At 50.0% G+C, this 26,035-nt stretch overlaps 9 protein-coding genes across 9 annotated transcripts; 5 read left to right on the top strand and 4 right to left on the bottom strand.

Moving 5' to 3' along the window:
* Positions 1-8,728: 8,728 nt before the first annotated feature.
* BO94DRAFT_471996 (MYB DNA-binding domain protein) lies at positions 8,729-9,677 on the top strand (the record flags this gene model as incomplete). Its single annotated transcript, XM_025608411.1, has 2 exons — positions 8,729-9,204; positions 9,272-9,677. 2 exons carry the CDS (start codon positions 8,729-8,731, stop codon positions 9,675-9,677), a joined length of 882 nt encoding a protein of 293 aa, XP_025464715.1.
* A 96-nt stretch (positions 9,678-9,773) lies between these two features.
* Positions 9,774-11,136, bottom strand: BO94DRAFT_537591 (tRNA (carboxymethyluridine(34)-5-O)-methyltransferase). The gene is made up of 3 exons (XM_025612304.1): positions 10,832-11,136; positions 10,650-10,774; positions 9,774-10,519 (listed from the first exon to the last, which is right to left on the bottom strand). The coding sequence occupies exons 1-3, from the start codon at positions 10,955-10,957 to the stop codon at positions 10,027-10,029; spliced, it is 744 nt and encodes a 247-aa protein (XP_025464714.1). The 5' UTR covers positions 10,958-11,136; the 3' UTR covers positions 9,774-10,026.
* A 187-nt stretch (positions 11,137-11,323) lies between these two features.
* Positions 11,324-13,170, top strand: BO94DRAFT_577212 (tubulin-folding cofactor B). Its single transcript, XM_025615167.1, has 5 exons — positions 11,324-11,525; positions 11,645-12,030; positions 12,347-12,566; positions 12,653-13,063; positions 13,120-13,170. Exons 2-4 carry the CDS (start codon positions 11,761-11,763, stop codon positions 12,982-12,984), a joined length of 822 nt encoding a protein of 273 aa, XP_025464713.1. The 5' UTR covers positions 11,324-11,525; positions 11,645-11,760; the 3' UTR covers positions 12,985-13,063; positions 13,120-13,170.
* BO94DRAFT_497567 (Cupin domain protein) lies at positions 12,983-15,738 on the bottom strand. Its single transcript, XM_025609325.1, has 5 exons — positions 15,472-15,738; positions 15,194-15,354; positions 13,930-15,132; positions 13,610-13,858; positions 12,983-13,526 (listed from the first exon to the last, which is right to left on the bottom strand). Exons 1-5 carry the CDS (start codon positions 15,534-15,536, stop codon positions 13,312-13,314), a joined length of 1,893 nt encoding a protein of 630 aa, XP_025464712.1. The 5' UTR covers positions 15,537-15,738; the 3' UTR covers positions 12,983-13,311.
* A 118-nt stretch (positions 15,739-15,856) lies between these two features.
* On the top strand, positions 15,857-17,195 carry BO94DRAFT_537582 (ribonuclease H2 catalytic subunit RNH201). Its single transcript, XM_025612303.1, has one exon. It carries the CDS (start codon positions 15,920-15,922, stop codon positions 16,973-16,975), a length of 1,056 nt encoding a protein of 351 aa, XP_025464711.1. The 5' UTR covers positions 15,857-15,919; the 3' UTR covers positions 16,976-17,195.
* Positions 17,165-18,627, bottom strand: BO94DRAFT_521980 (peroxisomal membrane protein PEX16; the record flags this gene model as incomplete). The annotated part of the gene is made up of 4 exons (XM_025610165.1): positions 17,165-17,395; positions 17,458-18,292; positions 18,372-18,407; positions 18,474-18,627. The coding sequence occupies 4 exons, from the start codon at positions 18,625-18,627 to the stop codon at positions 17,272-17,274; spliced, it is 1,149 nt and encodes a 382-aa protein (XP_025464710.1). The 3' UTR covers positions 17,165-17,271.
* A 381-nt stretch (positions 18,628-19,008) lies between these two features.
* BO94DRAFT_537580 (SAE2 C-terminal domain-containing protein) lies at positions 19,009-21,848 on the bottom strand. Its single transcript, XM_025612302.1, has 2 exons — positions 21,509-21,848; positions 19,009-21,424 (listed from the first exon to the last, which is right to left on the bottom strand). The coding sequence occupies exon 2, from the start codon at positions 21,357-21,359 to the stop codon at positions 19,116-19,118; it is 2,244 nt and encodes a 747-aa protein (XP_025464709.1). The 5' UTR covers positions 21,360-21,424; positions 21,509-21,848; the 3' UTR covers positions 19,009-19,115.
* On the top strand, positions 21,685-23,436 carry BO94DRAFT_472057 (WD domain protein; the record flags this gene model as incomplete). The annotated part of the gene is made up of 2 exons (XM_025608414.1): positions 21,685-21,848; positions 21,906-23,436. The coding sequence occupies 2 exons, from the start codon at positions 21,685-21,687 to the stop codon at positions 23,434-23,436; spliced, it is 1,695 nt and encodes a 564-aa protein (XP_025464708.1).
* Positions 23,437-24,415: 979 nt separating this feature from the next.
* BO94DRAFT_537579 (uncharacterized protein) lies at positions 24,416-24,996 on the top strand. The gene is made up of 2 exons (XM_025612301.1): positions 24,416-24,461; positions 24,801-24,996. Exons 1-2 carry the CDS (start codon positions 24,425-24,427, stop codon positions 24,926-24,928), a joined length of 165 nt encoding a protein of 54 aa, XP_025464707.1. The 5' UTR covers positions 24,416-24,424; the 3' UTR covers positions 24,929-24,996.
* Positions 24,997-26,035: the final 1,039 nt, after the last annotated feature.

Below are 26,035 nucleotides of genomic sequence, written 5' to 3'. Positions count from 1 at the left end.
TATTTACAACCGAATATTCTAGGATCTACGGAGTAGATACTAGATAGTAGGTAGTACTGTCTTTTGTGTACGGAGGACCGACCTATTCCAGACTGGGTAATCTACCAACCATAGCCGAGACGACCTGAACGGACTCATCCGAGTCTAGACCCTCGGTGCAGCTTCACCGATGAACTGGTTCTTGGTAGGGCCCAGAAAAAAATGCACTGGGAGATTAACCCCTCGTCCCTCATATCTAGATGTATGGTCTCGATCGCGATCCCACTCCCTTTTTGAGTTTCTTTCTTTCTTTCTTTTTTTCAGCTGATTACCTATTAGTATCTAGTACTGACTGGGTTGAAGGGTTCCTCATTCAGTGATCAGTCATCACCATACGCGTGGTTAATTTCCTGACCTTCCCCACAACCCGGCCTGGGTTCTGGTTTCATCTGGTGCGAAGTGGAGCGGAATTAATTTACCATCCAAAAAAATGGGCCCCAGTCCCTCTCTCGGTCTCTCCGTCGTTTCTCCTTCCCTCACAGTCTCCTCTCTTCCCAGCTGCCCGGACCCCTTCCTCACTTAGCAGCCCACGAGACTGAGAGCCATCATAAAAATATATTCTGATTGCAACGGAGTACCCTAATTAATCTCAATCTCACTCCTCCGTTAGTCAATCTCTACCTATTCTACCGGGCCACCAGCGCTCCTGATGGGCCCTCCTTCTGACCGCATGGTCTGATTCGGATCTGCCAGCCAAGAATTCGGCAGACGACGACGATACCTTATCATCGTCATCCATCATCCACTTACCTCAACACTTAATCTGAATGGCGACCGCGTCTACTAAGTAGATACTAGTTTCCTAGTACTCTACGGAGTAGTTCGGACCATACTCCTCCGTCCTACTAGTAGATAACCGTCCGACCTACATCTAATCTGCGACGAACCATGGTTTCCTGCAGATTAACCCGAGTCCGAACGGAGTTCCTGCTCAGTCGCGGTTTCGCTCATCACGTCAACTCCACTAGCATCAACCGGGTAGCTGGGATTTCGCTGTAGACTAGAGTAGGAACCTGGTGGGATTGAGTACCTAGTATATTTCGTATCTACGTGGGAGCTTGTCCGTTTTGCAAAATGACTAGGTTCGTATTCATTTCTGATGCGATCAGCTGCGTGTCTACCCCGTCGCCTGGCCGATACTGAATGGGAACAGGAGCAAGAACAGTAATACTCCTCCTACTGCTACTGAATCCGAGTAAAAAGTGCTTAAAACAAGTCAACAGCCCCTCCCCTCTTCAAAGCAAAAGCAAAAAAAAAGGATTGCATAGGATAAGGAGGCAAGGGGAGGCCGGATGGAATAAACTCCCCCAGAAAGTTGAGAGAAATAGAAAACAAGGAAGAAAATGGAAAAGGAAAGGAAATTCTAGGAAGAGGAAAAGAAAAAGATGGAAATTCTTCCATGGGTTATTATGGGTCCTCTTTAGTCTGGCTTGGGGAGGTGACAGCTGAGTTCATCCACAAACCCACTTGGAAGGTTGAACATGAGATAAAGCTCCCTACGACTATCTATTACTCCGTACTCAGTTATCATGTCAAGTGACTACACTAGACTTAACACCCAGGAAGATGTCAGCGCCTTGTCCAAAATGAAAAGCCATCTCTCCCGATTTAGCCGTATCGTTCGCTACATATAGTGTTAGAGCAGAACATAAGTAGAAGCCTATTTGACACAGAATTCTGATGTATCTACCTAATGAAATGCTCCCCTGTTCGTACAGACTCCTCCAATCTTCCTAGCTCTGCCACCGTGCCAACAGACGTACCCAGCGGCAGTTCTAGACTTCTAGGCCCCAGTCAACCCGGAGATCCACTCAGGTTGGGCAGCGCCGAGTATCAAGCGCTTTCTCCATGGTAGCCACAGGACCACATTTTCAGCTTTGCCACGAAGCGATGATCCAAAGTCCGGTCGTTCTGCTCTGTGTGTGTACTTACCTTCCAGCCCAAAACTAGATGGCTCTCTGGATTCGCCGAGAAACTTTGGGGCCTTCTGTTGCCGTACCCATACTTCCTGTTTCCCTTCCAAGTATTTGGCATTCCTGCCTAAAGGTTTAGGCCATGCTGAAGTCTTAGTATTTCTTACCCTGGCCCTGTTTACCCCAAAAAGGCACAGACCATGCGATCGAAGCCTTGGCTTGTCTTTGTCTTCAGGAAGGGATAAGGCTGCTTGGACACCAATCAGCAGACTGAGATGAAATATCAAACCACCCGGGAACAGCCCGGGAGGGGTAACAATTCTCCAGAACCATACGAACACCTTGATTCTAAAATGCATATTCACAAGTCCCCTCCACAGTCCTATGGTCAGGATGGGATGGATGCACCTTGGCACAAGCGCGGAAAAGGAAAGGAAGCACGTAAGAGAACAAACTGGCCCTGGAGCGGTAGAAACCAGCACTCACTACTCAGTCATGACACGGACAGTGGAAATGGGACCATGGGTGTGTGGGGAGGAGGGGGGTCCTGCGAGGCCGTCGGACATTTTCCTGCGACGATCATTGTGAGCCAGGAAGCCAGGAATAGATAGGTAGAGCGATGGAATCCTTGTCCGACTCCACCGGGGTTAGTCCAATGGTGTCCTGTCAACCACCTTCGAAGCCGTTTGGACTTCCTGGTCGACGTCGCTAACAGAAGTACTATGTACTTAATGCACCCTAAGCGGGAGAGATCTGTCTCCTTCCCAAGAGGGCTATGTAGCTCTCCGACGGCTAAGGAACTCGGCGAGTCGTAGTGTGACCACCTTTACCCAGAGCCCACTCCGGTGCTTGTCAAGCAAAATCCCTAACGTTATCCTGGTAGATCTCGACTTTACAGGGGTGTCTGGTAGATACCCAAGAGCCAAGGGCTACCGATCCAGCAGGTACAGGGAAGGTGCTATGAGTAGAGTACTTTCTTACTCCTTAAGCCTTCAGTGAGTGCCTCGTCCACAACAGGCCCGAACTTTACAACAAAGTTAAACCAGGTGGAACGACGCGGAGCAAGATACAAACCTCATGTGCGCATAGCTCCGAACTTGCCTTGAACACGAGGGGGAGGGCCGATACACCACAGAGTTCAAGGTCTCTTCATCAACCAACCGGATGTGGAGCCTACTCTTGCCATCTGGCCACCGTTACGCAGTAGGATTCTGGGTACTTTGTCGTAACCACATATCTAGTACCGGCATCGGGGGGGGCAATGGTGATGATCCTATAGGGAAGTCAGGCGGGCCGCAATCGGGATTCGAACGATGCTCGTTTGGGCCCTAGACTCCAACAAGCAGCAACTCATATCAGTACTATGTAGATGCACGGGAAGAAGTGCAGGTTCTAGACCGAACGGCAGAGCATAGCCCACCGCCAATTACTACTGAGTGCTGTGGCATCGTCATTGTTGTCGAGCAGGAATATGAAGGTTCGGGATGACCTTAAAAGGCCTCATAGAGAAGCATGGATAAAGCTCGATGTTGCAGGACACAGTAACATGGCTCGCATCACGAAGGGGCCCATGTTCTGGTCGTCCAGACCCATGAATTCTCCGAGTGGATCTATCCGGCGGTGACTTACCGCCTCTAGTTCCATGGTATCTAGGTGGACTGCATCCTTTGCGTCACCCCAGACACTGTGACAAGTTGCTCCCTCGCAAACTATATTTGGTGATTCGGAGCTGCTTTCCACGGGTTGGCGGCAAGGTTGCACCATAGGATTTGGAGGGAGACGAAAAAATCAGGATAACAGACATTGCAACAGTACTATGTAGATACTAGACAGGTACACGGCACCTCGAGTTATTGGAATGGCGTTGCCCGACCAAGTTGTACGTAATCTCCTCGACACTACGGAATACGGAATTGCGACTAGATAAAACAGAGATACCAGAGAACAATGGTTGTTTTCCGGTGAGTGCACCAGTACCTACCTAGATACTACTTTTGACACTCAAAGGTTAGCGGAGAGCCAGAGACAGCTTAGAGTGGGTGGGTTGGGGGGACGGAGTAGAGGAGGGGCAAAGCCAAGATGGAGGGAAGGGATTGATTCATTAGATACAGACTACTCGGTACTCCGTACATAACACATAGTACCTCCTTCCTGCGTGAAGATTCATAGCATAGCCTCATAGCGAGTCCCGATGCCCACCAGTGCGAGGCGCCGAGGAGGGCTCTAGCCTTCAGAATCAAGCCTCGCGCCCTGCGACCGCCAGTGCGTTTGCCATGTCACTGAGTAATGGAATGGACTAAGCTGGCGTTGTCGGTCCCACTTAGCCTGTCAACACGGGGCCCGAGCCGGCGATGATTGGGCATGGGTGGGCTCTGGTGCCTCCGCCACTCTTGTCGGAAGAATGCTTCAAGGCAAGCCACCGTTTGACCCGTCCCCACTGGTCCCTAGGTAATCTTGCAGGCTTGCAGTTGGCGGGAAACCCCTTGTTCCCGCCGGCCCCGTCGTTCGAAGACAAGCCGTTATCCAAGTTCTTCTCCGCACACAACATACCCATTGTCACCACTCACCACTCACCACTCACCACTTTTCCCAGTGAGTAAATACTATTAACTCTTGTTATCTGCACGTAGTCATAGTAGTAGTATTATGATGGTAGACGTCTTTTTACAAAAGGCAAAGGAGCCAAGCGAGGAGTATTTAGAGCCCCCAAATGCAACTACGCAAGATAGATAGTTGCGGTTCGTGAGGATAGTAGTAATCGAGAGGATGGAACTCGCCATACACGTACGGAATAGTGCTAGACGCAAGCGCAGAGAAAGCAAACGACGCGTCTTTGGCGGCAATCAGCTCGGCATAGCGAGTCTGGAGCCAGGATGTACCGAGACTCTGCGGTTCCAGCCCAAACGATCAACAGATTCTAATTTACAGGGAGTTGTCCAGACCCGGAAATCGCGAAATCTCCTCCGCGATCCGTCACCCGTGAGGGTGTAACCGGTCGATAATCAAACCCCATAGCATTGGACAGGATTAGGAATTGAGGAGCCGCAGCTGATACTGAAACCATGCAAGAAAAGTTGAAAAGGTCTCGGTGACACATATAGTGAATTTCGGAGATGAGTCTTCGATAGACGACTGTAGGTACTGGTACCACCTTATATGACACCATGGCGCCCCTCTTATAGGCCAGGGAGCTAGCTACCAGTAATAATCACAGCTATATCCATGGCAGAGTAAAAGGTACGACTGAAAGAAAGTGGCTTACATTAGGGTTCTTGAATTCCATGCGTCCAGGACCCGAAAACAGATGCTGCAACCTGAAGCATCGGCATGACCCTACGAGTTGATTGGATGTGGGGTTTCTTGCTAGGACAGACTAAGTAACGTGTCGAATGAATGAGTTCGGAGAATAAAATCGTCAAAATGGACAGGGATGAGGGAAGAACATCTACTTCGTACATATGGATCGAGGGGAAAGGTTGGATGAGAACCAAGAGAGAACTTCATTCGCTCCAGTAAATGGGCAAAGAAATGGAGGATGAGGCTTCATCACTTCGTAGTAAGTACGACCTACTACTATATACATAGGACACAATGATAAGGGAACAGGAAGTCAGTCCACTGACTCTGAGGAGATAGGGAACCTGAATTGATCCACTACCGCAGGCTCGGCAGAGAACGATTTGCCGCCTTGTCACCTGATTGACAGCACCACGGGTGGATGTATTACTTCACTGGAGCTGTCACGGTCAAGGCACAGCCATAGCGGCAACTTGGTCGCAAGAGTCTTTATTCATCATCATTTCACGCTTCATTGTTCAAACATAGTTGACATGGTATCGATAAAAATGAAAGAGCATGGGTGACTGTCAGTAGCAGGGCACGGCCATACTTGCTACGAATTATTCCTTACAAGAAGACTGTTTATGTCGGGGATTACGCTGTCATTTAGACCGGTAAGGCCGGTAAATAATGGGGGCATCAAGTGCAGAAAAAGATGGGCGAGGCGAACGGTTCCAGGTTACTAAAAGACCCCGGATCCCAGTTAGCGCCTGCCTAGCGATATTACCTAGGGCGATACTTGCCGTTCGAGGCTTGGGGTTCGTTCGCCGTTGACAGATCCATCCGGACGGTCTGAGACTATGTAATTGGCTGGAGCAATTCCATGGCCGTTGGGACTCGGAAATTTAATTAGATTGAGCAGGAGCCAACCAAAATTCAGGCAAGGAAAATAGAAAAAAGAAAGAAAAAAACCCCAAATCAGGGACATGAAAAATAAAAATAAAAAAAGGCAAAAATAAAAGAAAGAAGAGGAATCGTTATCTGCAGAGAAATAAAAATATCTGGATTTAATTGATTTACCGATGTTGATAATTCATCATTCTACCTACTTAAAGAATTTAACATTCTTGTTCTTATCTTCTTAGCTGATGGAAGGGCAGTCTCCTCTCCTGTCGCCGTTTCGGCCGACGACGGGTGGTTAAAAGCCTCTTCTAGGGACTTGACGCCGTCGTCGTTACGCATGCTCCCCATCATCGCCCGTTTTTGCCCTCTGGTTGGAGCTTCTAAGACCATTCCACATCCCGGTTTAGGGCGGTGGCATTCTCCACAGGGAGGAACCATGCGCCCCTGCTGTCTAATGAGATTTTTTTCCTTCTTAATTTCTGCTATGAGCCTTGCATTTCTACCCTAGCAATTACCCTAACCAACCTTCGGGTCCTATACCGGGGTTCCCGGCTGTTCAAGGCTACTAAGTAATGTATACCTCCCTGTGGCTTAGACTGTTCACTTCCTTTGCTTCTCTAGCAACAATGCTGCCCCTCCTAGACAGTACGCATGTATAGACTACAAAGTACACACTCCAGAGGACATGTCTTGGACTTTTTCCTTTCTCCTCTCTTGACAGCAGAGATACTGAAGGAGCGAGCCAAGATTTGGCGGAAATAGAATTCAAGTGACCCCCAAAGATAATACGGTTTCGATTGGGATGCAGTAAAGATAGTTTGCTCCATGCATGCTCAGAGTATTTCTAATAAGAACTTTCCAGGAGTAAGGATGAAACCTATGCACATACTCTATCTAGAAAAAAGCCCTTTGTATGTCCTGGGGATATGAAGCATACAGTGCCCCCCCCCCCCCCCCCCCCCGGTTGTTTGTAAGTTAGCAACAGTAATGGTATCAATATTATGATCAATATTATGGCCTCCTGAAAAAGGGTTCGCGTCCCAGATTGAGCTCACATGGTTCGGAGTCGGTAGGCCAAACTCTTGGTACAGGCCTGGTGTAGTAGTAGGCGGGCAGGTACCTTAGGTAAGGCTAGGACGGTCTGATTGCGTCCATCCTGTTTCGCCAGCCAACTCACCAGCCAACCAACCGAGTCATTAACATGACGGAGGCTGGGCTCGAACGTTCTTCCGGAGAGGTTTGACCGCCAGTAGGGCCTTCCCGTCAAGTATAGTACCCGGGAGTGGAACCGTTTTGATAATCATCGCCGGTTTGATAATAATAATCATTATTATTTGGCTATGTCTAGTGTAAATGGATCGTTTGATCCGTGTTCTGGTGAGGGTTGGACAGCAAAATATGGACAGGGTGATAATGATGGAAGAAGAAGATTTTTGATTATTTTTCCCTCTTGAGTTCCTGGTATAGGTAGGTACTTGAAGATAGTGACCTATCTACTTACTAGTACTACCTGATTACCCTCCCGTCGGGACACTGCTGGCTGGCGTACTATTGGGCTGAGTGGCCCCTCGGAGGGGAAAATAACGGCTTTCCTTCGAGGGGCAAATCAAAGGAAAATGACAGAAAAATAAAATATTTAAAATAAAATAACGGCAACGGATAGTAACCACCTATATTAATGTTTATTTATTAAACGGTTTCTCGAACCCACTGGCCCTGGCCTCGCCTCTTCGTTAGCCTCTTTTCCCTCCCCATAGGAGCATTATTACTGCTGAGCTTCTTATTTGCTGCGCCAACCAGCTGTCAACAGGCCCCGATGATCTCTCTTCTCATGCATCTTCAGACGTTTCATCTGTCTCGTCTGGCCATTTCTCCCTTTCCCTAGCTCTCTCTTTTCCCTTCCGTCTTCACATCTTCCTCGACCACCCTCGTTGACTGCTGCGCATTGTCTTTGTTTCCATTTCTTGTTACGACTACTACTACAACTACTACAGCAACTACTACTAGATTTTGGGTTCCAGACGTATACTTAGACTGTCTACTACATTTTCTACCTACCCCATTCGCTGTCTCCTGCTTAACCTTGTCGGCCAGCCTCTCTATCGGACATATCAAGTTTTCCTGCCGACCCAAAAGACCCGTCGTTATACGTGATCATCGCTAGACGAATACTTTCGTCTGCAATCTCGGTCTCTTCTATAGGTTCTTTTACCCCGAGGACCTTGGGCATTTTGATTGGAGGGTTTCTCTTCTATACACTACTACTGCTTATCGACACTCCCGTAGTGCCACCGATACACTCGCCACTTCTAGTGGGTTTCGAATCAAAAGAAGCTCTAACAAGGGCACTTGCCTCACTGGTTGGGACGTCGTTGGCATCCAGTTACCTTCTACCCTTCCTCCTGTTTCGTCTCCTACATCTTCGCCTCGTTCATTCCATCTCTGCATCTCGTCACACTGGGCTTCTGAGCTGTCAAGTTTCGCTTCAACTCAGCCCTAGGCCAGACTATTTGTTATACATCTTGGCATATGGTGCTTCCTGCCACACAGCGTATCACTACTTGAGAAAAGATTTTCCCTTGCGAACCGCGCATATGATTGCGTTACAAAATCAAGCCATCTTACCTCCCGCCAAAGTGGATATCTCACTGCTACTGAAGTCCCAGGATGAAGAGGAGGCCGCCTCCGTGACCACAGCGCCTAGCTTTGCGCCCAGCGCGATACCACAAATCTCGGTGGCACCAGCGATCCCAGTGGCGACTGCAGCATCGTTGTCTTCGGTACCTTCAGTGCCCCCTCTTACCTCCAAAATCCCAACCACCGTCCCTGCCAAGCGTCTTCAACCAGCCCATACAGCAGAATCGCCGGCGAAAAAGCAATCAAAATGGTCCCCCGAGGAGGATGCCCTGATTATCGAGTTACGAGGGAGTGGAATGAAATGGGAGGATATTAGCAAGCGGCTACCTGGGCGAAGTGCCATCAGTTGCCGTCTTCACTACCAGAATTATCTGGAACGCAGAAGCGAGTGGGATGAGGACAAGAAGAACAAGCTTGCGAGATTATACGAAAGGTACGTTTGATTCAGCAGCTATGCCAAGCCTCGAATCAATTGAAGATGGTCGTTGATTTCAGTGCAGATTCAAGGCAGAAATGTGGTCAAAGGTAGCCGAGGAGATGGCCATTCCCTGGAGAGCTGCAGAAGCCATGCATTGGCAACTAGGAGAACAAGAAATGGCACGCCGAGCGGGTGTAGTCCCGTTTTCATTGTCGAGCGCAGCCATAGATCCGCCAGCGCCCAGGACACGCCGAGCCAGCACGTCTCTGTCTCGACCAAGGAAGGGATCGGCCTCACGTCCAATTCCTCCGCCGCCGCAACTTCCTTCTGTTGAAGAACTTACTGCCGGAGTTCCTGCTTTTGCACCGCCCCCGCCCTTTCCGGGCCCTCGCGAAGCTTATAGGTTGGGGCGACCCTTGGATCTTAGTGGCGGTCACGGTGGCCATATAGGACCCAACCTCGGTCTCCCCCCTCGAACCCTCCCGTAGGGGGTATGAAAGAAACGATGTCTTATGCCTGTGTTTTTTTTTTTTTTTTTTTTTTTTTTTTTTTTTTTTTTTTTTTTTTTGCGTTATTATGAATTGCATAGCGCTGGTTGGAGGTATATCTTCACTCATGGGAGGGCTTGTCATAGATGGCTCCTCCGAGTGCTTGTGCGCGCGTTTTTCATTATCCTCATCTGGCTTTGATTTTCCTACACATGAAGGTTGCCTGGGAAAGGAGTCCTTGACTTGACGAGTCCAATGCTCATGTCATCATTCCTGTCATGAGTGCTATGCAGATGTGGAAGACGGGCTTCGAGGCTGGATCTCGAGGATGTCACTGCATCAATGCATCTCATGGTGATTCTGGGTCTGTTCGCGTCGCGATGGCCCACCAGTTGTCTTTCTCATATCCCGATTCCAGGACGCGACCTCCTGCCTTGTTGATGTCCTGTTCCAGCTCAGAGGCCTCGTAAAGATGGTAATACCGATGGAACACCTTTGGCTGGTCAGGTGGAGCGTCCGCAGAAGGGGTTCCCTTCATGACCCAGGGAACCATTATATCTTGCGGGTCACCTTTGTCCCAGCCTCGACGGCTGTTTTTCTGTTCCAAGGCCCAAGCATAGATGAGAGTCTTACCACCCGGGAGACCTTCAGTGGCGGGCTTCAGTGTGCGCAGGATTTCGCGGATAGCTTGTACCCTTCGATCTGGCGTGGATAGATGGTGGATGACGGCAATGGAGATGGCGAAGTCAAAAAAGGAATCCGGGTGTGGGAGGTGGAGGATATCGGCTATGATGGTTGAGTGTGGCTGATGCTTTTGGGCAATGCGAGCCAGGTTTGCGGATCTGGCATGGATTGATCAGCTTGGAGGTACATGGGATTCCGGAAAGAAATGACATGAGGATATTTATATACGAGACGCTGTAAATATAAAGAATGACATTGGCATTGAACCAAGTGCGGGGGAGACCATACCTGTCTGAAGCAACAATGAAAACATCGCGGTTTACAGCCAGATATTTGCCATTGCCACAACCCACATCTAATCCGATGGCCCCGGGCTTCAAGTCCTTGAGGAAGCGTTCCACAATGGGCCAAGGCTGTTCTTGAGGGGTTAGAGGGGGATTTTCACGGTTGTCCTGAGAGAGGTTGTGTACCTTGTAACGCGTGGAGGAGAAATGACTGGCAATTTGCTGGTACACTTCATGGACATTCCTCTCTTCATAGCCTTCCTCGTCACTTTGGGGTGGGTTTTCCAGAGCTGGGATATTGGTAGATGCCATTTTTTCCCCTATCCCACACGAATCCTGCAGACCCTGGGATCTATCCCACGATAGAAATCTAACTGTTCTACAAGAGTCTAGGCCGCTTTTCTAAAGCGGGAAAATGAGTTGTCCGGTGGAAGCAAGGTAAGGGTAAAAACAGATCAAATTGTCGAAAGGTCTGGAAAATGGAGTCGAGGGAGAAGCAATAATAATAACAAGATGGGAGAGCGGAATTTCCCCTCCAGACGTCATTCTCCCACCGTACGGTACCAGTATGACCGTAACTATCTTCGGCCCCACGTAATATAACTGACTCAGCATACACCACGTGCCATTGGCAAACAGTATGCATATTGTTGAAGTGGTCACTGGCCTTCCGTTTGAATAGCCACAGCGTCTACGGAGTAAGTTGGTTTTATCTATCTCCCTCAACTCGAGAGGTCGTCCAATTGGGCCATCGATTCACCCCTTCCCACCTCCCCCTTCCAAATATTATCAATAACCGAGGTTTATCTTGGATATCCCCTCTGTATATTCTTCAGTGGAAATCTCGTGGCTACTGGCTAGGCCAGATATATCATTCTTTGTAAGCTCATTATCCACTGCGTTCACACCCGATGTGAAGACCATTCGTGTCGTCTTCTTTCATCATGGGGTACCTGCTTGCTTTTACTCGTGACATTCCCTCATCTAATTTGTGAACATAGGCCAAACTGAGCCCCCCCAGACTGCAAGAGGGATAAAGACAAACGATTGACCATCAAGATTAATCAACCCATTATCTCTTCTATCTCAAGCCTGAACGGGCCGTGCTCTAAGCCATGGATTTCCAAACCACCCCGGCGGACGTCTCTGTCGCCATTACCACCCCCATGGCAAACCACAGTGCTGAGCCGCGCTTGTTAACAGAGCGTCGCGTCACTCCAACATGGACAGTCATGCAGCTCAAAGGTAAACTGGAAACCATGACCGGCGTACCCCCCAGCAGCCAGCGACTGTTACTCAGGTCGCCGGGCCGCCCCGATCAATGGGTAGATGGCGATGACACCATCATCGGCGACTGGGGTTTGATGAAAGGCTGCGAGATCGAGGTACGTCCTACTTCTTATATGCCTCTGCTTTCCGATTTCTGGGGCCCGCAGCGCCGGGTAGTATGATTTCTGGCCAATCATTGGTTTCCTCAACGGCCCGCAACATGCAGAATACTTCATTGGAGTCCCTGCTTTAGCTTAGTCTTGTTGGGTACCCCTTACAATCCCAGGTAGTACACCATGTTCCCAATCGGGGCCGTGAAGATCCTTAAGAATTTGCACTAGGGGGAGCTCATATCCTTTTTCGCGTTTTGTCTTCGGGGTATACTCTATGATTAGAGACGATTATTGATGCGAGATTATACCCTTTCATTAGGTCCACGACTCCCGTCCTCAATCGGTCCGACCCAATTTCACCGATCTATCATCCGTTGAGAAATATGTTCTTCCCACGTCCACTTACGAATCGCTCTCGAATTCGGTTTTGGCCTGGAAGAAGAATCAGAAGCTTGGCCGGTTTGATCCAAATGCCCTAACCCCGGAAGAGTCACTGCGTCAACAATCAGAGAAAGATGCCGCCGAGATTCAAGAAAGAGGTGAGTTAAATCCATGGACTTGCTTGGCTAAAAAGCTCCGGTTACTTGTAGGTAGCACTGTGCTAAAAACCTACTGACATGTGTAGGTATTGCCGTTACCCAACGTGCCATTGTCTTGCCGTCGTCTCCGCCACATATCCGCCGAGGGACTGTTCGCTTTATTGGACCTGTGCCTACAATACCCTACCCTGGTGTGGACCCTAAAACGGCGCAACTAGAAGCTGTGGCTCTTCCTCTATGGGTGGGAATTGAGCTTGATGAGCCGCTGGGAAAGAACGATGGCAGTGTAGGCGGCCAGAGATTTTTCACCTGTCCGAATAAGACGGGGGTCTTCGTGAAGCCCGAGAAAGTCGAAGTGGGAGATTTCCCGCCCCTCGATTTGGATGACTTGGATGATGAGTTGATGGAGGAGATTTGACATGTTCTTCCAGGGCGTCAAGTATAAACACAGGACAGCGAGACAATTTGCTAGAATGTACTCCTATCTCCCTCAAAAGGTACTCCGATAATTCTACAACCCAAGCCTACTTGCTTATTGATAACCCGTTGTCAGAAAGAGAGAGGGGGGAAAAGAGATGAATAGAATAGGGACGGAGCTATGAGGACGTAAGCACACTTTCATCCCAACAATTTCACGTAACTAGTTCGCTAATCCAGAGGTCAAAGCCCTACAGCGGGCAGGATATAGGTGATGAATGTTTCGAAAAGATAGGAGAACACGGTCGGACCGACGTTGAAGTGGCAATCACGTTGCTTTACGCCCGCCAGCTTTCTGTTTGCCCCTGGGCCTGCCCTTCACGCTGGTCGGACGTCCTGTTGGTGTGCTAGAATCACCATCCATGGCACCGGGTTTAGTCGCCGATCCGGGGAGAGAGTCATCGTCGTTCGTCGGAACACAGCCTTGTGTGAAGAACAATCGGGCATCTTTATTCTGCGTATTGGCAAAGCTGTAATAGTTTCCTGGGATCTCAATCAGAATCTCCATCGAGACGAGACGAAGGTAGCCTCTTTTCAGCAATGAGCTGCGGACGGAACTAACTCACCTCTCGGAACCTGGAATACACAGCCCTTGCCGGCACTGAATCGGACACCAGAGATATCTACTTGCACCCGGCCCTGGCAGATGTAGAAGACCATGTGCATCTTCTTAGAATTCTTGGGCTTTTTTACTCCGCCAGGCGGCAATTCAACGATCCCAGAGCCCAAAAAGGGGGAGCTGAGAAGCTTCGCGAATCGCCATGAGGAATCCTTTACACTCCTTGTTTCCATCCCAGCCGGTGCATAAGCAAGGTCTGCGGAGGATAAGTTAGCGCATGACAGTCATTTTGCAGGGACGGCATTTATCACGCATGCCAAAACATACCAACGATATCCTCATCCTCGCCAACTGCCTGAGCCTCCTCGTCCCACTTCCTGATATAACCATGCAAGATCCCGGTTTTTTTCTCCCAAGGATCAACGTATTCCCCTTCGTCATCCGAATCGTCATCCTTGTTCTTCCTTGACTTGGAGTTTTTGGCAGGGCGGCGCTTATTCGATCTTGTTTTCTCTGGCTCCAGTTCTTCTGTGCGGATAATCTCCTTGATGGTTGAAAGCGGATACCGTTGGCCCTCTGCCACCTCACCATCGCCATAAACGCACCGTTCATTCCGCCAGTAAGCGAGGGGTCTGACCGAAACACGTCCTGATCGTGTATGAGTGGCAGCGCCATCCGAAGGTACTTCGCGCTTCAAAATATAGAGGCCCCGGCCCTTCAATGGCCCCGTGCGATTGACATAACTCTCCACAACCTTGTCCAGGTCTGCATTGCCCGAAGAGCTTGGGTCTCTATTGTTCTCATCAGACGCCCGAGGCTTTTTCGTCGGCCGTTGTTCCTCCGTTTCATCGTTAGGCTTGCGTTGGGTCCTGGGAGGCCTCCCAGGACGTTTCCGCTTTTGTGTAGGCTCTTCCCCAGGCTCATTATCCTGCACTGTGGTGGACCCCCCGGATCTTGCACCTTTGGCATCTCTAGTATTTTTTGGAGTAGGTTTGACCTGCCCCCTCTTGTTGCGCGATTCGGAAGCCACGGTTACTGGCGAGTCCAGGTCGGCGCCATTCTCATCTGGCTCATCCGTGTGGTCGGCCATTAATGTGTCATCCCCGGCGTTGAAGCTGTCGACGAAGTTATCATGGATCTGTCCGTATGAATGCCCGTTCTCATCTGTGTTCAGCTGGCTGTTGGCATCACTGTCAGAAAAGCCAGAATCCATAGCCTCCTCAGAAATGTCCTCATTCAATTTGTTGTTTCGTGAGCCATTTATATGATTGAACGACGGTGCCGCATTTATGGAACGGCTAGTAAGTGGAGATACATCTCGTCGTGATTCGCCTCTCGTACTTCCCAGGCCCTTTCCATCTGAAGGACTTGAATACGGGTAGTCGCGTTGCGGACTCTGAGAAGATCGCAGGCCAGGAGTCCTCCGCGGGGAGCCAGTCAGGCCGGTCTTCATTGGCGAGCGCGCAACAGGAGGTGGGAAATAAGAGCTACGTCTTCCCTTCAGGAAATCGGCCGGACCCGGTCCATTCCCTGTCCATTAAAATATCATAGTAAGCGACCAGTTAGTAAAGAGGATTATATGTGAACCCACCCTCATCCATGGACATGCCGTCCGAGCCGATGGAGGTCTCGTTTCGGTTACCGAAGCTGTTCTCTTTGACGGGAGAGGTTTCGGGGGAAGAAAATATCCCTTCGACTTCTTCCATCCCATGTTCATCGCGCTTGCCTTCCTTTAACATTAACCCCGTGCGCCTGTATCAGTCACCTGCATCAGCCTTCAGTGTAATGGGTAGATGAGGGTTGAAGGGGCGCAGGGGATAAAACAGGTATCAGACAGTGTGAATGCAAAACGGCTCCGATTATACCAACCTTCCGGCTTTGCCAACATTGGCATAATCGTATTCGCGAGCCTTTGCAGGCCCTCGGGGAGCCATCGTTGCGGAGCTTCGGGAGCTGTATGCGGTAGGATAGCTTCAACGGGAGGGAATCACGAGGGGTCAAACGGAGAGGGTGTTGGGACGCGGATGGATTGGGCAGGCTGCGCAAGAAACCTGCCGGGAAAACGATAGTATGCGACTGCAAGAAATTGCAGCAGATGCAACTTGGAAGAGAGGGGAGGAAAAACCCGGGTTGGGGATGGGGAATGAATGCTGCTGCGGAGGGGAGTAGGAATCCGTGAGGGCGGCGAACAAACACGCGCGGAACCGCCGCTAGTCCGGAACCGTTTGGGACGCGTCCATCCATCGCAATCCTCCGGGCCACAACTTTCTCTCCCTCGGCCGTCGTACTCGCAATCGCGCTGCAATCAACGGAAACCATGGCCGACACAGCCCAGAGTCCCCCGGGATTGACACAGGACACCCCTGCCACTGCACCAGGCCTCTTCATCCCTCCCAGCATAGATCGCTACCGACTACTCTCCGGGGAGTCCTATGCTCACTACTCCCCGTGTCCCCCCGCCATCGCAACCTCTCGAGTCGATGATCCAACTACAAGTTCTCCACAGAATCACCTTGTCTTAGGGGTGGATGAGGCCGGTCGCGGCCCGGTTTTGGGCCCCATGGTCTACAGCGCATTCTACTTGCCACTTGATTTACACCATACCCTTCTGTCTCGAGACTATGGTTTCAATGACAGCAAGGTTCTTACACCCGGTCTGCGCTCCAATCTAATGAAGCTGCTGTGCTCCCCCGGAAACCCACTCTATGAATCCTGTGGGTGGGCGGTGAAGCTGCTATCGGCCCGTGATATTTCCTCCGGTATGATGCGGCCGGGGACAGGCGCTTATAACCTAAATGCACAGGCCATGGACGCTACGATTGAACTCATCCGTGGGGTCGTCGAGAATCGAAACATGGACGTTCGAGAGGTCTATATCGACACGATCGGAAACCCAGCAACCTATCAACAAAAACTCGAGAAGATATTCCCTTCCCTGAGGATCACAGTGGCGAAAAAGGCCGACTCGTTGTATCCGTGCGTGAGCGCTGCAAGCGTTGCAGCCAAAGTGACTAGGGATGTTGCATTGGAACTTTGTCATCAAGCAGTATACGAGAACCCCCGTGCGGAGGATTCATCGCAGGTGCCTGCGCCGCAAAGTTGGGGAAGCGGCTATCCCTCCGATTCGAAATGTATCAATTGGCTACGGAAAAATATGGATCCTATCTTCGGATGGGGCAACGAATGCCGGTTCAGTTGGGGCACTGCGAAAGAAATGCTTGAGTTAAAGGGAGACTCAAAGGTTGATTGGCCAGGAGATGAAGAAAATTCGCAGCTCATGGACTTCCTATTGACCTCCACCGGAGCTGCCACGAAAGCTGAGCACGAGCTGCAGGAATGGTACGGGTCAAAATGCGCCGAGATTCTCCTATAGTGAGATATCCCGTATCAGGTCTAAGGTTAGTCAGGTGACGAAAATTATGATCAAATGTGATACCCAGTTTTCATTCGCTTTGTGAATGCCTCCAGCCCGACGAAGAGAAGCCAGTACCTGATTAAAAAGCCTATTCATAACAGAAGTAAATTGACACTGCTGGTAAGATTAGAAGGATAAAACGAAAATGATAGTTCATCGGGTATCTAGATTAAATACAACCACAGAAAGAGGCATAAGAAGCCCTGCAGAATGGGAAGGCTAAAAAGAGTGATACACTGGCAGAGAAGCCGTGGTTATAGGGTTGCGGTCGAGAAATAGTAACTATCCCAGAGATACTCATAATCCTCGATGACGCTGCTTACCAAGTCAAGCAAGGGTTTGCCCTTCATCCTGCCAGTCAAGTTATTTAGCCAGGATCTACTGAAAGTTAGTATGGTTTTCTGCCCTTTTTTTCTGTCGGGGGGGTAATAAAGCCATACTTGGTTAAGTTCTCATAGAAAGCCCCTCGCATAAACCACCAGCCCATTGCCCAGCCTCTCTTTCTCAGTTCCTCTCGTTCCAGCCCAGTCAGTCCCCGAAGGCCGCCCACGACTCTCTCGCGAAGATCAGACTTGGCTAATTGTCGACAGCCATACTCCATGCCGAAACCGATCAGCCAGGGTCTCCAGCTCCGTTTGTTCCTGCCATATCTCTGCATCGCGAGTGCATAGACTACTGGCCGAAGTATGTAAAGGATCTCTGCGAACTGACCTTGGCCAGTGACTCGGTGCAACAGCGCCTTCGGTGGTTTGATATCGTCGGCCGTAAGAACTTTGGATATTAGATAGTTCGAAAGATCATTGACATCAGGTAGAGAAGGAAGCGACAGCCCTGTGCGAGGCATGGTCCAGCACAGGTCTGACGACCGGTCGCTAGAGGGTGTCTGCATCCCATTCCAGTCGCTGTCTTCTTCTTCAAACGATCTGGGATCTACCTCCCGTTCAGGAAGTGGGGGGCTGACCAGTGGCCTAGAGTTTGTGAGGCGAAGCAGCAACAAGCGGCAGATTGCTTTGGCGGCTTCAATTAAGATGATGATACGCCAGCGGACCTTTTCCCCACGACGCCGGGCAGTCATTTCCCACAGCAGTTCTGTGTATTGAACCATCTGCAGAGTGAGGGCGACTTTCTGATACAACGACGAGTGAGAGGTCCAATATTTGGTATACCGCGCATGAGGCGATGGAGTAGGCCGGCGGCGGGTCGACGGCAACCTGGAAATGACTCGAGAAACAAGCGAGTCATGATAAAGTGACAGAAGCTGTACCCCTGAGTGCACTATATGTAGGAATTGGTATTAGGCGAGCGGCTCCATCCTCCAGGGAAAGGTCACTGTATAAACTCCCATGCAACGTACCGCACTCTGAACTGATCTCCGAATCTCGGTATCGCCCTGCACATAGCCGTCAGCCTGCCATATCTTCAAAGACGGATATGAAGCTCGATTTCATGCTCTAACCAGGAATGATATATGTTAGAGACCTCAGTGCTGACTCTACTTGGCCCACGGAGCTGGCGTTCTTGGTGACGAACTCCTCGTACAACGGGAGCCATTTGGACGGTTGCATCAGTGCGGTAGATATTGGGTTTTTGGCGCTCCATGCGGACTCCATTTCCAAACGAAAGAAGTGTAGATATCAAAGAAGTTAATTCAAGAAATCAGCTCTAAGGCTCATGGGACATTCACAGAAGACGGTGTCGGCTGGGCCGAGAGGTCAAGAGGTACTAGTTAGTAGACCGAGGTAGGCAGACATGGATAAGGCACGTGTCCGGGGTCTGCCAAGGAAATTTAACGGACGGGGTTACTACATACATGATACGGCGGATCCTCTGTGGTTCGGACGCAGTAAGTGCTTCCACAACTGGGGTGCCCCGATTTGTAAACTGCTGCCGGTGATTTCCTGGGATGCCGACAGCCTCCATTGCAGTATTGTACGCCTCAACCACCAAGATAGCTACAGAGTAATCGAAGAAGGCCACTGGATGCAAAGGTAGACGGCCAAAGTGTTTAGCATTCAATCAACTCCCGGATACTCTTCGAGTGTCTATCTATCCATACAACATGAGTGGGCCTCTCTGTCTCGGAAACAGTACAGCATGCTCACTCATCTGCGAACTTCCAGAGGCCTCCAGGGCGCATTGCCTCTCGATACCGGTCTTCCACTCTCTCTCGTTCAATCTCCCTTGCCTCTTCATGATCACGTTGCAGTTCCTGTGTATCGGGCATATCTGTGCGCCAGTACCCGGGCGGCGATCCCAGCCGCTGATGGTGATGTCTGTGCTTCCCATACCGGTTAGCGATTAGCCTTGCTTTTGCCGCTTGTAGAAGCTCTGCCTGGTTTTCAACACTTAACCCGTCAAGTAGGTGATTTTCATTTCCCAAGTAGTCTTCCAGAATCTTTCTATTTTCTTGCTCTCTCTCCTTGAGGGATGTTACATTGGATGGAAGGCCACCAAGGCGCGCCATAGCGTGGAACTTGCTGCCGCAGCAGCTAGGACGTGTACAACCATTTGCACACTTGCGCTCGTCCATTCTGCGAATAACACTGCTGAATGCAAAATCAACCCCTTGGTTATAATCTGGGTTAATCTTGAAATGGCTAAGTTCAAGACGATGTAGCGGCCGAGTCCTATAAGTTTTATACACGGGATCCATCTCCATTCTTTCTGCTTCGCTCCTCGAAGACGGTGTAACTTGATTAGACCCATGTCGAAGATTGGATTCAGGACTCTCCTCCAACTTTTCCGGGACCATATTCAATTGTGCCCCCGCATTATTCTTGTATGTCCGTAGCAAGTCTTGCCTTGTAGAAGGGGGAGATGTATGCCTTGTGATCGTTCCTGTTATTTCTTCGATCGCTTCCTTGGGCCATAGATGTTGTTTAGCAGGTAAAGGTCCTTCAAGGAGACCTTCCAATCGTTGGGCTGCCATTTGATCGTCGTTATCCGGATTCGGGCGTAAAAATTCAGCTTCGAATGTTGATGTACCGAATTTATTTCCTATAGCGGGGTTTGACTCATCTTCCTCGCCATCCTCCGTTATTGAAGATATGGGGCACTTGGACGTCCTTCTCGTACCCCTCGCAACCGATTTGCCTATCAGTTGAGCAGACATATGAGTTGTTATGTTGCCATCAACTGATTGGAGTACAGTTGGTCGTCCCAAGGGCAAATGATTCGATGTCGGGCGCCGTGGTATGTGGGGGGCACATATGCGTTGCAAATCAAGGGTAGGGGAAGCCGCTTGACGGAACTGGCCATCCTTGTATTTCTTTTCTTTCGTTGGCGTTTCAACTGTGGCTCCAATTTCATCTAGGTCCTGCATTCCAATAACCCCACAGTTCAACAATGACGTCTGCAAAGGACTGGAGAGCAAGCTCTCATTCTTGATCGTAGTGGGTTGCGCCGAGCCACGGTTTTTATCGGCATCAACATCGCCATGGCCAACTAGGGCTTCTCGATGAGGAATCGGAAATGATAAACGCTTTCGTTTTAATGACCCAACGGAGGCAGTTGATGCATGCTGGGCTGGAGCTATAACTTCGTCTGGATTCGATCTACCTGACTGCGTCGATGTAGTCTCTGGTAGTGGAATCCGACATGGATTCTTGCTGCTACCTTCTAGCTTATTTTTGACGTCCTCTTCTGATACAAGGTCATGAATATCTGGTTGAGAAGTGTCCATGACAGAAGTTGAATCTCGCATAACCGTATGAGTGACCGATCTCGAGGATTCCGCCAAAGAATATGATGACGTGGTGGTGGGTGATAGTGATCGATCATCATTTGTTCTCTTCCTAACGACGCGCTTGAAATCAACTGCTACCCCGTCAAGCACCAACGTAAATCTATCGCGGTCAAGGCTCTTTCGCAAGTGGGCCAACTTTCTCTTGTGCCGCTTGACTTGTTTCCGAAGATCACCAGAAGCTTTCATGAGTGTCATTGCTTCCCTGTAGAGTGAAGTATACTTGTTATTAATGGCCTTCATATCAGCAGAGCTGAGATCCACAAGACCCATGCGGTTGGCATGGATGGGTTCCAGAACATGATGCGGCGCGTACGTTGCCTCCAATTCAAGGGACTTCTCAGCAGTAAAACGATCTTCTTTTGGCCCAACATCGCTGAGACATAGCTCATCCTGTAAAAGAGCAATCTCGTCCTTCAAAGTCACTATTTCAACGGTTGTCCTCTTTCGCGCTTCTTCTGCAATCCTAGTCGTCTCCTCAGCAGCTTGCACCTTCGCATCCCGAAGAGCAAGCTCTTGGTGAAGATCTCTGTAGGCATTCTCGAAGTGATCCGCAAAGGCCTGGGCAACCGAGGCATGAAGCTGCTTGAGCACCTCCATTGATGAGGCTTAAGCTACACATGGAAGTGGTCTTCCCGGTGTGGCGTAGGCGGCTAGAGACGCGGCTGGAGGCATAAATTGATTAGCACACTCATTATTACCTCGGCATGTACTGTATCGTCTGGAACGATTAATCCCCCCATACATACCGTATCAACCACCGCCCTCAGATAAGCCTCCGCCCTGACATGCGGCCAGAGTTCTCACTACTGGTACTTAGTCCTTTTCAAGATTGTGCACATTGCTCCAACATTGGCTTGTGGAGTCGGTCATGTTGAGTTTTGTGACTGCCTTTCTGCCCACGCATCGCTCTTTCAGTCACAGAATGTCGAAGAGAAACCATGTTGATGATCCATCTGTCCTCCCTCCGCCAAAGCGCCCCCACACAATTCCCAGCATTCATATCGACCAAATAACTGCCCTAAGTGACGAGCTCCTAATCCATATACTGTCTTTTCTTCCCATCCCCTCTTTGCTTGTCTGTCAACAGTATGTTCTCCTCACTTGGACTACCGACTTCACAGCTCATTACTTCTCCACGCATAGACTATCACGCCGATTCCATGCTTTAGCTGGAGACTCGGAACTCTGGAAAAGGCAATACTACTCTCGATGGGTACGACCTCGAGCACGTCGGCTGGCAAACGCTAGGCGTACCCTTTTCTCCCGACCTGAAATCGAGTACTCGCCTAGGGTGTCAACCTGGCTTGACCATGGTCACTTGGCAAAGGAGGGAGTGGCCACAAACTGGAAACGACAGTATCGGCTGAGACACAACTGGTCAAGGGGGGTCTGTCGGGTCACGGAAGTCGAGTTTCCCCAACCGCCGCGTCGACAAATGTTAGTAACCTTCTGTGCTGGCATAGTATTCACAGCGGATTTAGGTCATGGGTTAAGAGTTTGGCCCGCTAAGGAGCCCGAACATTGTCTAGCAAGGATCCTTTTGACAAACCCACCGTTGCCATCATTTCCTGCTCCTACAGCAATAGCGGCGGCAGCGAGCGGTCCACAGCAGAGCCTCGTCGATGTTACAGTTGGTTTTGAGGATGGCCGTTTGAGCGTCTATACTCTGGACACGACTACGTTGCGGCTGGGAATGCGCTTTTCCTGCGTTGAATGTGTCAGTGGAGCCATCACTACTATGGCCTCGTGCTCTCCTTTCCTTCTCTTAGTCTCCGAACATAAGGTTTTATCTTTGTATGAAACAATCCCGGACAAGGGTGGCGTTGGTGGATCACTAGCCCCACGCCTACTAACATCCCTCAAGGCAGACAGTATTTTGGAACCAATCTCGCTGTCGGTTCGTGCTACAGGCCCCAAAATAATAGCATCTATAGTATACAGTTTTTACCATATTGGCTGTGGCTGGTCACTGGGAATTCAAGAATTGCAATTTGGTTTGGATGGTCAACAAATAAGTTCGCGGCTCGCTACCACAGTGGATTGTCACTATGGCACGATATCCCCAGATTCTCGCAACCAGTCAAATAGGGAGTATCGCACCGCCTCGTATGCGACAGGTCTCCGGGGCAGGCAGAACACCACGCCACTCGGACCTTCAACATCACACCACGAGCCTCCGACCTCAGTGTCCTATTCTCACCCTTATCTCTTGACTTCCCACGCGGACAATACATTAACCGTATATCTCGTGGTTTCTACTTCAACAAGCCTCTCCGTGAAAGGCTGCCAGCGTCTCTGGGGGCATACATCCTCGATTTCGGCGGTGCAGATTAGCGATCGAGGCAAGGCGGTTTCTGTTAGCTCGAGAGGAGACGATATCAGGATATGGGAACTTGAATCTTTGATCTCTTCGCTAGGAGGGCAAAAAGCGTTGAGAAATGGGAATAGCATCCGAATCAGCCCCGAGAACAGAATTGGTCGACGACATGATAGCCTTGGCTTGGTGCCAGAATCATACCATGGTGAATACCATGCAGCCCGGTCAAGTTCGGTCGATATTCCTCACGGATTAGCTAGGATGCGTGGTTGTATTGGCTTCGATGATGAGCGAGTCCTTCTGCTTCGAGAGAAGGAGGTTGGGACGCAGATGCTCGAATTTTACGACTTCACGTGAGGAAGAAAAATATTCGCTATTGAGGACAATCAATAGTAATCACAGATAAAGCCTAACTCGGGGAGAGGGACATTCACTGCCACTTGCTGTACTGGAGTCTGGTCATATTGCCGTAAGTTTCTGCTCTCATCACATTTACGATGTGACAAGGAGCAAGCAGTAAAGCAAAAATCAGAGGAAGTTGACCGTAAAACATCCTGGGTCATTATGGAGAATTTCAGGTGCAACCAAGGTGTCAGGCCCGGGGGACCTTGGGGGGGGGGAGTTGCAAGAGATGTCCCGGCGTAGTTAAAGCCCTCCCAGCCCAAATTCCAGGTCGCTTGTCGCTTGTCACTTGTCGCCCAATTTTTCTTTCACACGGTCATGTTCGGTGATTGTCCCTATTCGACACAATCAATCTGCTAATCGATGGCCACGTTGTCGACCCTTAGATCCATGGAAGAGGGTTCCAGATATACCTCCCTCTTTTAGAGACCCTATCCATCCTGCTAGCCCGCTCTGCTTCCTGGCAGGGCTGCAGTCTGTGACCGATCTCCCTGCGTCCCGGCTAGCAGAAGGGCTGTATGATAGTCTCAGGTGTTCGGGGCTCGCGAAAACCTTCTGTCATAGCTGTTGCTGCTGTCGCCACATATGGCACTTATCTAGGCAGATCGCAAAGTGCTGGCCGAAAAAGCTGTATAAGGGCAGCTGCAGTGGGGAGGGTGCAAAAATCAAGGATCAAGTCCAAGATGTGATGACATGGGGGGAGGGGCACTGGAAGCGGGCAGCTGTTGTTGTGTGTTGCGGTTTCCCGGCGTTAAAGCCCTGCAGGAACCACGGGAAGCGCTCCCCCGCACCGAGTATCCGCATATCTGATTATTTTCTTATTATTATCGGCACTAAGCAGAAATCCCTACCTAAATTTCTGATCGCCCAGTTTCCACCCCCTCTCAACCTCACCCGGCATCACCAACTTTCTCCCACCAGTTTCGCCTGATCCCTGTTCACAATGAGTTTCCAAGCTGGAGGTCGTGGCTGCTTCAACTGTGAGTCTCACTCTCTATTCCTCTGATGTTCAACCCGGGCCTTCGATGTTAGCATACACGTGTGCTTTCTTCCTGCACTTCAAGCACTTCCCCCAAATATTAAACCAAAAAAAAAAAAAAAAAAAAAATTTACGACATACCAAAAATACAAAACAGAGGTTTCCTTCATGATTACCATATCAAGCTTTGCCCTGTCTTCAGTCAAACAGATTGGATCCCTCAACCCTCCATTACCTGGCACTTTCGTTTGTGCCGAATCGAGTGCAGACTCTTTTGTCGGTATCAGACAGAAAAAAAAAACCTGAAAGAAGAAGGCTAACCCATCTTGGTTGATTCTAGGCGGTGATGCTTCACACCAGGTAAACTTTTCCCTGTCATCATTTTCTCCCTCGTGGGATCCAAATCTGCTTTCTGATGTATACCTCAAATCATGGTTTGGCAACGTTCTAATTTCAACAGGCCCGTGACTGTCCCAAGAAGGGCACTCCTACCTGGTATGCTTAATCTACACTGCCTGCTTTCCTTTGACGTGAACGTTATTGACTAAACTTGGTAGTTACAACTGCGGTGGTATGTCCTGTCTCTTGACCTTGTCTAGTCACACATGCCCACTTCCCATTGAAGTTCCTTATCTCTTTCCATTACTGTCTTCCTTTTGACTAGCTTGTCTCAATTGCACATGTTCCCTTGATTTCAAGCTTCTCTGTTCTAACCGGACCAATGAAACATTGCAGGACAGGGACATGTCAGTAAGTTCACCACCGACCTCGCCCGTTATTTCTGCGTCAGAAATGCTAATAGACTCATCATCAAGGCCGCGAATGTACTGTAGCACCTAAGGAGAAGTCTTGCTACCGCTGTGGTGGTGTCGGCCACATCTCTCGTGAATGTCAGGCAAGCCCCGCCGAGGGTTACGGTGCCGGTGCCGGTGCCCCTACCGGTGGCCAGGAGTGCTACAAGTGTGGTCGGGTCGGCCACATCGCTAGGAATTGCCCCCAGAGCGGTAGCTATGGTGGCGGATTTGGTGGCCGTCAGCAAACGTGTTACTCTTGCGGCGGTTTCGGCCACATGGCTCGCGACTGCACCAATGGCCAGAAGTGCTACAACTGTAAGCTAATACTACCGTGCTTTCCTGTCCCGTATCACACGCATAGGCGCTAATTGTGTTCCTAGGCGGAGAGGTCGGACATGTCTCCCGTGACTGTCCTACTGAGGCCAAGGGTGAGCGGGTGTGCTACAACTGCAAGCAGCCTGGACACGTCCAAGCTGCCTGCCCTAACTAATAGGTTGGCCTGCATGCTGCATCGTTTGTCTTCTGTCGCGCTATCATATGCAGGATCAGGATATGGGGATACTGTCCTTTATCGCGCTCTTCGTGATGATCCACATACTCTCCTTCCCGTTTTTCCCTGATCCTATTGCACGACTCGGCTTACGAGCCTGTCTCTGATTGGCTTCCCCGCCGGCTGACAAGATATCCAAAATGACATCCATTTACCATGGAGTCGAATGGACGACGTCCAGTCTTCCAAAAACAAAAATGGGAAGGTCGGTCCGCGAGACTGTTAAGTGGT

Source organism: Aspergillus sclerotioniger, assembly GCF_003184525.1.
Source record: "Aspergillus sclerotioniger CBS 115572 chromosome Unknown BO94scaffold_24, whole genome shotgun sequence".
Taxonomy (NCBI): domain Eukaryota; kingdom Fungi; phylum Ascomycota; class Eurotiomycetes; order Eurotiales; family Aspergillaceae; genus Aspergillus; species Aspergillus sclerotioniger.
The sequence above is the reverse complement of the archived record's forward strand: the minus strand, read 5'-3'. Positions and strand labels throughout refer to the sequence as shown.

What these genes read in the sequence shown, in the direction of transcription:
- BO94DRAFT_537591 (XM_025612304.1), bottom strand. Translation starts at nt 10,957, where the DNA reads ATGGCATCTACCAATATCCCAGCTCTGGAAAACCCACCCCAAAGTGAC. An exon ending in TCTCCTCCACGCGTTACAAG is followed by an intron (nt 10,775 to 10,831) that starts GTACACAACCTC and finishes CCTCAAGAACAG; the next exon opens with CCTTGGCCCATTGTGGAACG. An exon ending in TTCATTGTTGCTTCAGACAG is followed by an intron (nt 10,520 to 10,649) that starts GTATGGTCTCCC and finishes AATCCATGCCAG; the next exon opens with ATCCGCAAACCTGGCTCGCA.
- BO94DRAFT_537580 (XM_025612302.1), bottom strand. Translation starts at nt 21,359, where the DNA reads ATGGAGGTGCTCAAGCAGCTTCATGCCTCGGTTGCCCAGGCCTTTGCG.
- BO94DRAFT_577212 (XM_025615167.1), top strand. Translation starts at nt 11,761, where the DNA reads ATGGATTTCCAAACCACCCCGGCGGACGTCTCTGTCGCCATTACCACC. An exon ending in TGAAAGGCTGCGAGATCGAG is followed by an intron (nt 12,031 to 12,346) that starts GTACGTCCTACT and finishes CCCTTTCATTAG; the next exon opens with GTCCACGACTCCCGTCCTCA. An exon ending in CGCCGAGATTCAAGAAAGAG is followed by an intron (nt 12,567 to 12,652) that starts GTGAGTTAAATC and finishes TGACATGTGTAG; the next exon opens with GTATTGCCGTTACCCAACGT.
- BO94DRAFT_537582 (XM_025612303.1), top strand. Translation starts at nt 15,920, where the DNA reads ATGGCCGACACAGCCCAGAGTCCCCCGGGATTGACACAGGACACCCCT.
- BO94DRAFT_497567 (XM_025609325.1), bottom strand. Translation starts at nt 15,536, where the DNA reads ATGGCTCCCCGAGGGCCTGCAAAGGCTCGCGAATACGATTATGCCAAT. An exon ending in CGGCATGTCCATGGATGAGG is followed by an intron (nt 15,133 to 15,193) that starts GTGGGTTCACAT and finishes TTTAATGGACAG; the next exon opens with GGAATGGACCGGGTCCGGCC. An exon ending in CGAGGATGAGGATATCGTTG is followed by an intron (nt 13,859 to 13,929) that starts GTATGTTTTGGC and finishes TATCCTCCGCAG; the next exon opens with ACCTTGCTTATGCACCGGCT.
- BO94DRAFT_537579 (XM_025612301.1), top strand. Translation starts at nt 24,425, where the DNA reads ATGAGTTTCCAAGCTGGAGGTCGTGGCTGCTTCAACT. An exon ending in AGGTCGTGGCTGCTTCAACT is followed by an intron (nt 24,462 to 24,800) that starts GTGAGTCTCACT and finishes GGTTGATTCTAG; the next exon opens with GCGGTGATGCTTCACACCAG.